General features: G+C 39.5%; 1 protein-coding gene across 4 annotated transcripts in view; it reads right to left on the bottom strand.

Moving 5' to 3' along the window:
- Window positions 1–11554, bottom strand: part of PRLR (prolactin receptor) — a 2068968-nt gene that overhangs the window by 63443 nt on the left and 1993971 nt on the right. For all 4 annotated transcript variants that reach the window (XM_044070113.1, XM_044070132.1, XM_044070123.1 and 1 more), the window contains one exon: window positions 10923–11064. In XM_044070113.1, coding sequence (XP_043926048.1) covers window positions 10923–11064 — 142 coding nt within the window. The remainder of the gene's footprint in view (window positions 1–10922; window positions 11065–11554) is intronic.

Raw genomic sequence — 11554 nt, 5'->3', positions numbered from 1 at the left:
ACACACACACACACACTCCACCTTTCAAACCTGCATTCACTCACTTTCTCTCTCCGATCGCATACACACACACACACACACACACACACACACACACACACACACACACACACACACACACACACACACACACACTTCACCTTTCAAACCTGCATTCACTCACTTTCTCTGATCGCATACACACGCACACACTTTACCTTTCAAATCTGCATTCACTCACTTTTTCTCTCCGATCGCTCACACACACACACTCTTCACCTTTCAAACCTGCATTCACTCACTTTCTCTCCGATCGCATACACACACACACACACACACACACACACACACACACACACACACACGCGCGCACATTTGTTACATTAAAACTTTAAAGCAAGCTGTGCAGCAACTCCCATTCTGCCTGGAAAACTCTGCAGTTTTATGGTGTAAAAGTCCATTGAGCTTAAATCCAAAACGGTGGGGAGTCCCATTATTCAAACAGACGCACTCCCGCATGTCCCTTGATCTTAATTCCAACAGGCTGACGGAGCTGACGTCATCGCACACGTGATGACGTCAGCTCCAAAACCACGAAAAATGAAAAAGTCTAAAAAAAAGACGAAAAATCGGAAATGAAGGGGTGCCACTCGGGAATCGTGGCACCCCATTATTGGGACCCCAAAACTCGGAAAAATCCGAGTAATTCGGGATGGTTGGGAGGTGGCGGGCTGAATCAAAACGTTTAACGAGCCGCATGTGGCCCCTGGGCCGTAGTTTGCCCATGCCTGCCCTAGACTGTATAAATAGATTTTTACATGGAATTAGTGGTGGTCTCTGCCTTCAACCCCACCTATTTTAAAACCAGACCTGTTCAGAGGTGAGTACAGAATGGTGTTGTAGGTTGTGTGGGGGACTGGGGATGGGGTGGTCATTACTTCTTTAATTTTCATTGCAATAAAACATTAGAGGTGTGCACAGCAGGTCATAGCTTGTGTTGTGGTTGGGGACAGAGTGGTCACTGTTTCTTTTACTTTTCTATCACACCTGGGAGGTGTACAAAGAAGGTTGCTATAGCTTGTGTATGGGGCAATATATTGTCTAAGAGGAATAAAGTAGAATACATTACTATAATCATTATTTTTTTCACTTTCCTCACAATGATGTATCAGTCATGCAAACATGTGGCTGTCCTAGGGGTAGGACTGAAGACTGAAGATGCATGCTATGTATATGTATGATAGCAGTGACTTGAAATACATGACTGTGTCCATTTGAACCTCTGCTTTCATCCCAGCCTAACACAGGTGGGATGCAGAGGCAGTGACTGTTTATTTATTTTTTTTTTAGGAGGACTGGCAGTATTCCTTGATGTGATTTGTGTATTCTCACAAGCGATTGTCCTGTTTGTCTGTTATGAGCTGCTATGTTATCAGTTGTGTACATTTAGCCTTAGGCACAACTTATATCTTCCTTGAAAGAAAAAAAATAAGACTGAAATTATTTTCTTTCTCACAATTTTTGTTCAGGTTACCACTGGATTAAAACGGAAAAATGCTCTAAATACACCACAAAACATCTATACTCTATGGCTTCAGGGGGTCCTGGCTTAACTAAGTTATGTCCTAAATGGTTATTGCTGTGCTGGCTTGGCCAATTAAGGTGTGCTGAAAGGATGCAAGGATGCCTGAAGTTAAACAGCGATACTAAATTTCTTTCCTTAATGATAATTTCTCTTCAAGCCATCACTGGATGAAAAGGTTGTATAAAAAAAAACTTTATAATGCACATCAAAACATACAGAAAGTCACGGCTTCTTGAAAATGCTGATGAGTAAGTTAAAATGTAAGAAATAAAAAAAAAAAAAATAATGTGCATGGTGTGGTGTGCCTGGGATTGGAGGAAATGGAGGGGACCACTGGAGGATTTGTGTGTGTGTGTGTGTGTGTGTGTGGGGGGGGGGGGTGAAACAGTAATCGAGTCCTGTACAGATAGTTGTTGTAATTTATCATTGTTGCAACTAAATGTCAGTCACTGTGAATGTCCCTCTGTGAGAAGGGCCAACATGGTGTGGAACATAGTCCTGGTGTAATGTAAAGGCATTGTAGTTACAGTTAGTCAGTGCATACTACTCCTAAAACTTTGCAACTTGATCTGAAAGGTTGCTTAGAAGTGGAGGCAGTAACAGGGTGATACTTAATCTGAAAGTGTCCAGGGTCCCTCAACTTGACACTTGCTGGGGGTTCCCAAAATGCTAACACTGGCTCTGTGCAAGACTATGCACTTACATTGTATAGTACTACTTTGGAGTGCTACAGAAATATTCAAAGATAAATAGGCTTTAGTAGACACAATGCCAGGGTAATCCTACGGCTAGGCTTGTAAAGGCCCCAGGGCCATTAGCCTAATACACACCTATGAACCTATACACAATAATGTGATTACTGTACTAAAATTGTGAATCTCACATTGGAAATCATTTGCACTCAGTGTCCTTTCATATCATAATTAGAGGAGTGCATGGTGATGCATGGTGATGCAGTGTGTACTTGATGTCTAAAATATCTTTCTCTGTTTTCATAGCTGGTTAGAGCCGTGAATACACTGCATAGGATTTCTTGGCATAGGATAACTGGCCCCAGAGGGTCTACACTGACCATATACCTGTTAGAACAGATTTACATCAATGCTGAAATATTTAATGATTTTGCTTATGCCAGAAATCTCTAATGTACACAGTTATGTTCCATGGTATAGCCCACGTAATGGCACACATGCAGCATGCCTATCATTTTGTAGCATTGAAGGTAGGTGGCCACTGGTTCATTCCTACTTTAATTTTTGAGACATACCTGTGCTAATCACTAGATATGGGTGCATATCATGTAGCATACTTTTGCACTGCATATCCTGTGTGAGAGGATGGCACTTTACACTATGTTCTAGGAAGGTTGGCACATATTTTGCATAATGCTGATCTGTGGCATTTCCCTTGTGAAATGTTGGTATCCTACCTTCTCAGAACATGGCTGCAGATCATTTACAATGGATATACCTGGTGCATTACTTGATACATTCAGTTCCACATCTACCATATTGTTTAAAGATGGGTATAAATTATGCACACCGTTGATCCTTGAAACATACATTACCAAATATATCACATTTGGTGGCTTAGATGCCAGCTGTGTTCTCTGATGCATGTTTGCAATTTCCATGTCTGCTATATGTGATTGCAATGCTTTGATTGGCTGCTTAGGCATGTGTATGGTAATATAGCCATTATTATTTGATTTACCCTGGTTGGCTGCTTCCTGCAATACCTATTGATGAGGCCATTTCTGTTTATTTCACTGTATGACTCGTTCATGCTATATGTCAGCATTGTACATGCCAATGATCTTCACGCCACAGCATATATCATATGTATCTATCACTTACATGTGCTATCATGCAGTGGTATTCTGTATTTTGCACTGTGTACGGTACATTTGCAACATGTATTATACACACCTACACAGCAGGCATGTCTTTGTGTACAAGCATGTCTGTTTTGCTTGAGATGACTTCTATCCATAATCTGCAAGCATATCTGCATCATTCCTTGGAGGTGTTTTTGATCTTGCCATATATATGCAGATTATGTATATGGCTGTGAAGGTAGAACTCATCTCAGATCAGTAACAGAATAGTAATATAAATATTACTATGTATAAATACTAGTTTCTATGTAGCAGTACTGCTATGGACTTTATAGTTTATTACATATGCACATATATCATATGGGCCATTACTGCGGTATCTTGCCTGGGATAACATGATCCAAAGTTGAGCAAACAGCATACACTTACACTTACCAGACATGAAAGCTTAAGTGTCATTAGTGATACTGTACTGTGCTGCCACTGGCAGCACTGAAAGACATCTTTTCAAAAAATCCTCACTGCATAACACATAGTATGACAGGTATATGTCTATATCCATTGATTGTTGTATGCTATATATAGGGGTCTTTTAATGTTCTGATGTATGCATTCCCTCAACTAATGCATGGAAGTCAATTGTTATATACTGGCTACCCTTGTGTGGCTGTCTGTTGTGTGGTGTGACTCTTTTATGTATGAAATGGTTTAGTAATATTTTTGCCTGTCTGTGTCTTTTAGATCTGAATGTTCTTGCATTTTCTATGGATTTATATATGCTGTTGACTACAAATATATATCTGTAGATTTCTGTGACATACCGGCTATACAATATATACTCTAACTACTAGGCTATAAATGTAAGACTTGCCCACTAGTCCACTCCTTCCAGTTTCTGTGCAGATAGGCTTGATATCTCAGGGTAATTTGTTTTTGATATGGACACATTCTGCAAGTATACTTATCAATGCAGGAGATGTATTTTACATGTGTCTGGGCACCCTGTTTAAAGCTTCACATCTTGGTTATGGTTAAGTAATTGGGCTGTAATCTCATGCTCACATACTTGTGCTGCAGCACAAGTTTATCGCTGTAGCACAAGTTTATTGCTCTGTGTGTTAGTGCACTCTCTGTTTAATTTAGTTCAGCATGTAATGGCTTACAGCTGATGGTTGTCTTTGTGTTGCTATACTGGTATTAAAAGCTGCATCACTTACAGTTCATTTGGCATATGCAGTGATCTGTGCCCCATGGTGGAACATGTAGGAATATTATACCCCATCGTGGTACATGCAGTGATATGTGCTCCATTGTGATACATGCAGCGATATGTGCCTATTGTGGTACATGCAGTGATATGTGCCACAATGTGTTACATGCAGTGATGTGTGCTCCATTCTGGTATATGCAATGATACATGCCTATTGTGGTATATGCAATGATATGTGCCCCATTATGGTACATGCAGTGATATGCCCTGCACCGTTTTACATGCAATGATGCATGATTTTTTGTTGTTGTATCTTTCGGCTTTTCCCGATTAGGGGTTGCCACAGCAGAACTCCTGTCCACTAATGATTAGTAGTTGACTTTTACGTGCCGAGTTACCAGCCCTGATGCACAACCTTCAATGAAGGTATGCCCATTCACGCATGTCTGCACGCAGAAGACGCTCTAGCTGAGAATCAAACCGGACAGCGTCTTACTGTGATGCGACAACGTTACCGCAGCACCACCACCGCGGATCAATGATGATGCATGCCTATTGTGGTATATGCTATGACATGTGACCCACTGTGGTACATGTAATGACATGTGCCCCAATGTGGTACATGCAGTGATACAAACCCTATAATGGTACATACTGTGATACATGCCCCCTTGTTATACATGCAGTGATATGTACCCCATTCTGCTACAAACCCATTGTCTTTGAACTGTACATGTCCACATATGCCTGGCAAAACATTACTGGCATGTGGTACTACACAGTGTGCACCATTGTTTCTGAATCAATCTTCCAAAGCATTAGCAAAACTAATATAACTTAGTGGCATCACTCTCTTTTCTTTTCATAGATATTCATGACCAAAAGGCATTCCAAAAATGAAGAGGTATCTAAAAGGTAAAGATACATACACACTTCCTCTAGGAATGCTTAAGTCCTCAATAAACCAACTCACCAAACAGGACTGCTTAATAAATCAATTCCATGATAAGATTAAATGTGAGCATTTTTGCAGTGGACAAGCCCCTCTGCACTCTCATGTAAGGGGGCAAGTCCATCATACCATCTGAACTTATATATATATATATATATATATATATATATATATATATATATATATATATATATATATATATATATATATATACCACTTGCATAGTCACACAAACATGAAGGAGGGAAGAAATCTTGCGAAAGAAAAAAAAATCACTGCTAGAGCACATTTAGAAACTGCAATGGCATTAATTTTCTGTAGAAAACAGTGGCTGGAGAGTTTAACTTCACTGACTTGTCCTTTGCTAGTTGGTTAACTGGTGGATTTTAAATTGAGCAGTAGAGCAGCACACACACACACACACACACACACACACACACACACACACACACACACACACACACACACACACACACACACACACACACACATACACACGCATGCACACACACACACACACACACACACACACACACACACACACACACACACACACACACACACACACATATACACACACACGCACACAAACACGCACAGACACGCACACACATGCACACACACGCACACACTGAAACAAATAGTTCTAGGGAAGTATTAATACACAGCTTAGGAATGGGAGGAATGGGAGGTATAATGTATAACACTATTGCACAGCCTTTACTGCCTTAATAAAAGAAATAAGTGAAACAAGAAGCTCTTCTAGAAAATGGAGTGTTCTCCCCATCCACTGTCTCTTTCAGTGTTCAGCATATGTTCCTGGCAAACATTTGTGGGATATATAAGACGTAGCTGGAGAAAAAAATGTTTAATTTCATATTATTTTACTTTTGTCAAGTTTTCAGATATATGTATGTGTGCGTCCGAAAGAACATTATGGAACTAAAAAGTTTAATATCTAGCATACATCTCAATCTCTTAGCACAAGAAATCTGGACGAAGGAAAAAATAACGAGGGATGAAGCCCCAACAATATTGACAAATTTTAAATAATGCTCTTATAAATTTAGAAAGTTGCTAGAATAATAGGTTTTGCATTGGCATTCATTTTCTGAAGAATATGAAGTCTGAAATTCAAATGTCTGTCATTATTTAGTGACTTCAATCCTGAATGATTTTCCAAAAGAACACAAATTTTATGAGGAACAGACCAAAAATATGACGCAAAATCTGGACAGTTGCGAGAAGTGATACCTAGTTTAAATCCATCCTTGCAACATTTCAGGATTCTGATAAGCATTGCCTTAACCCAATAAGGTACCAGTATGATTCCATCATACTCCATGTAGTTGTAAATGACCTGAAATGTACCTCCCAGGACTATGTGAAGAGAGACATTATGGTGCTGTCATGTGTCTCAGACCGGTATGAGCCTGGCATTGAGTAGCATCTTACCATCACTGAGGATGGTGCCACAGTATGAGCAAAAAATGATTGATTTTAACAATTGGTTGTATTTTTGGTGTCATTCAAAGGGGATCCAATATTTGTCAGCTTGGGACAATATAGTTAACAGATCACATTGCTTTGACAAGGGTGGTCTGCACCTTTCCCATATAAGCTTTCAAATACTGACTAAAGCTTTATCCAACCCTGTAGTGCCTTTTTTAGGCAAAGCCTAATAGAGAAACCTACCGATATAGCAAAATCAACTCAACTGAACCGTAGGATCTACTGCTCAGTGCTAGACAGTCCCTCCAAGCCCTCCTTACTTTTGAGAATATAGACATCTGTGCAGTTATCGAGACATAGTTTAAAGTAGCAAAGAATACACCAGCAGTGCAAGGATTCAATTCCTTCCACACTTTTAGACTGGTATTTGCACAGACAAGGGCTAAAGGTGAAGGTTTCCAGATATACATCGATACCAAGCATATTGTACTTATAGGTTTGTCAAACAGGATGACACACTGGAGTTCCTCCAAATGCAGGTCACCATAGACAAAATCCTGTACTATATCCTAGCCAGCAATAGGTCACCCTCCATGACCCAAGAAGTTCAATGTATACTTGAACTTTCTGAACACACTTACCATCCAGCCTAACACCCTACTCATGGGAGACTTTAATTACCTCTAAATAGACTAGGAATCCTACATGGACTCAAATCTACAGGCAAAGAGATTCTTGGACTTTGTAAATACAAACACCCTGGACACGATAGTGAAAATGCCCACTAGAAGCTCTAACATTCTGGATCTTGTACTCATAAATCTGGGAGAACTCTGCAACCCCTTCCTCCCAATGTCTCATCCTGCCTGACAGGGCCCAACAATGAAGCTGTCTCCTTTGAAATCAAAATCAGCTCTGTAATTTGAGTAAAACCAATAACAGTTATGAACTTTTCCAAGGAAAACTACTTTTTATTATGTGATGATTTTTCAAAATTCAGTACCCCTCCAAACCCTGAGAACACAGCAGTCTATACTGAATTGCTTTCTGAAACTTTGTATAGCTATGGCAATGGCTGCATAGAGGCTGCTGTACCTATGAGATGCAAGTCAAAAACTAGCCCAGAAACAAATTGCTAAACAAGATATACCACAAAAGGGAAAAAATATGGCAAAAGTCAGGAAGGGTAATTCCCATAAAGCTAAAAAAAATCTCTCATCTAATTAAAAAGGACAACTAAAAGGTCTAATTAGGTCAAACAATGCCAACTTTGAGGTTAAGATAGCTTGTAGGTGAAATATATTCCTAATGTCGTCTTCAGCTATGTTAGAAACCTCAAGGGCAGCACACAGCAATGTGATGAACTGATGGTTAATGGTGCCACTGTCACATTCACTGAATCTGGCAATATAGTAAACTTGTTAGTAGAAAACTTCAGTTCCAACCATCCCCCAAGAAATACCCTCAAACATAGCACCTCCAACTTTAACTAGGGAGCATGTACTGTTTGCGCATTATTGTATTATTATTATTATTATTATTATTGTATTGTGTATTGATTAGGATGAACTACCGTGGCATTGCTAGCCACCCATTGGTGTAAAGCTTGGCTCGAGATGATTGTCACTGTTGAAAGTGACACCCTGACCACATGCACAAAATGGGAAAAAGGGGTTGAGGATGTATGGGTGGGTGGATGGATGTACTGGTTGCGCTCACTAAAGCCAAGAACACAGCCTCAGTGGGCCCCAATAACATCCCAGGATGTTTTCTGAACAGTCTAAAATACAACTGATAAGAACCCCTTGAGTCACTACTTAACTATAGTCTTAAAACAGACATTCTGTCACAGGAATGGAGGACTGCAACTGTCATCCCCTTTCATAAGGGAGGATCTTCAACATATCCTGGAAACTACAAACCCACTAGTCTGACTAGTTTTATTTGCAAAACTATGAAAACATTATCTGCAAGGACATAGGAGACCTCCAGACACTGGATCCATTCTAGTCTGACTTTGTCAAAGGAAGGTCATGCTTACTGAACCTGGTGGACTTCTTTGAAAAGGTCACAAAGGCAATGGATGAGAGGAAAGTGGTGTATACTGGTTACCCTGGTTACCTAGATTTGGCTAAAGCACTTGATACAATACCCTACTCAGGAAATATCAACAAACTTACAGAACTAGGCATAAACACCTTGATAATACGCTACCTAGCTAGCAGTCTCATGGATAGAACCCAAGAGATTAGGATCGGTGAGGCTACCTCCACAAAATGGACAGACACCAATGCAGTCCCTCAGGACTGCATGCTAGGCCTGCTCGTCTTTGGCATCTACTTCTCGGAGGTCAAAGACAATGTAAAGGCCTCTAGCTGACCAAATTCCCAGATATTGCAAACTGAGAGCAGTCACTGAATCCTCCAAGATGAAAGAATCTTCTGAAAGGTCTAATGCAGACAAATGCTTGTTGCCAAAGGCATGGCTTAAAACTCAATGCCAAAAAATGCATTATCGTACCTTTTGGAAAGTCAGCTGCCTTGGGTAATTATATCATCAATAAGAGACCCCTATATGTTATCTATTCATATTTCATGTAATGTTTATTAAGATATCATATTTCAAAATAAAAAAATATAAAAAATATACAAATAATAGTCATTTAATCATTGACAGAAGGCTTGCATTAATTGATTGATAAAAATCTAATAATAAAAAAAAAAAACTGTTTTCCATAAAAAAAAAAAAAAAAAAAAAAGACACCCCTAAAAATTGATTTACTAGTCAGGAATCTGGGAAGTCATGTAAACAGTAACCCAACCTTTGACCAACATGTGTCAGGGGTAATAAGAAAATCCTTCTGTGTTGCTCAGCTTATATTTAAGGGCCTGGCATCTAGGTCCAGACAGGTCATTGTAGCACTGTACTCAGCCCTCATCAGACCCATTATAGAATATAATTCTCCCTTTGGTATGTACATGACCAGACACATGCAGCAACTGGAACGTCCACAAAGGTTACTTATAAAAAGAATACATGGAGTTAACACAACATCCTACTATGATTGCCTCAAAGCCCTGTCTCCTTACTCAGTATCATACAGACTTATGAGAGGTGATCTTTAGCTGGCATACAGGGCATCTCTGGACCCTATTTTGATGAACCTTTTTCACATCTGCAAAGCAAACAGCATCAGAACTACTTATCAAAAGACTTAAATTTTGCTTGTGACATAAATAGGGCATATTGGAGAGACAGATATGTTTCTCTGAAAATTCCCATTCTTTGGCACAGGTTCCCACTCCATGTGAAGCATAGTTCCTGCCTAGCCCAAGTGCAACTTGGACCAATGGCTGGGTAATTGAAAACTCACCCCTGGTCTATGTCTCTGATGGAAAGCGGTAGTCATAAATCACTCCTATATAAATCAAATTGTTGGGTCACGTTTGGGTTACAGTGCTAGGTTTATAAGGGTCTTAGTGGTATTTACCCTAGTATAAACCTATGAACCTATAAAATAAACTACAAAAATACTTCATGAATTACTTTATATTATTGTTACTGTCATGCTTTGTATCTGTTACATAACTTAGTTACTAAACCCAATGCTGTCCTAAAATGGTATGCAACCCAGTGACACGCATTTGGTAAAAAAACCTGAGAGTAATAGTTAGCTAAATATATAGTAGGTATTCATTATTTCATGACTTAACTTACAATTAGGATATCTATAAGATGATTGTATTTATTCAAGAATGAAATACTCTGTACATTTCCTGGAAAGGTAGTACACTGAATCACTTGTCTATGCATCCTGTCTGCTGCTTTCAGGAAATGGTTTAATAAGCTGTTTAGAAAGCTCTAAACCTACCGAAAGGTAATAGGTAGAACTGGCAATAAGACTTACATTTGGGGGTATGAATGCTGACAGGTGTACTCCATTCACTCCAGAAACCATGATCCGGCTTGCAGCGAACCTCTATAATGTAATCTTGTCCAGGGTGGAAACTGTGCACTATAAATTGTGTCTGTTGTCCAACATGATAGACCTGTGAGAGGCAAAAGATGCGTCAGACAAAGCAGAAGTTCAGAAATTTAAGGCTGCAGTTCCATATTGATTAAAGAGCATTAGCACTGGAATGTAAGCTATATTTTCCCACCATATGCTTACAGGTCAAAGGGAAAATCTAACCCACAGTCCAAAATTGTGTTTTTAGTAAAAAGTAATGACAATTTACACAGTTTTTAAATGAGTGATGTAGTAAACACAGTTGTACGAATTATTGTAGCAAAACTAATCACAGCCTGTGCACTGAAAAAAGATAGCTTTTCTCAGCATATATAAACCCTCACATCCTTTGGCCAAAGTCTCCAGTCATACCATTGTCACAAAAAATGGAATTCTACCCCCCTGCAAATTAGAACTACCTGCAACCTCTCCATCACAAACAACTACTAAAAGACTACCTAATAAAACCTGTCTCCGTTCCTGCACTAACCCAGCCTGAACTAGTACCTCCCTCTTTGTACTACCAGCAT

This window comes from Protopterus annectens, chromosome 1.part0, assembly GCF_019279795.1.
Source record: "Protopterus annectens isolate FY-2018-M chromosome 1.part0, PAN1.0, whole genome shotgun sequence".
Lineage (NCBI taxonomy): Eukaryota > Metazoa > Chordata > Ceratodontiformes > Protopteridae > Protopterus > Protopterus annectens.
This window is presented reverse-complemented; position numbering and strand designations above follow the sequence as displayed.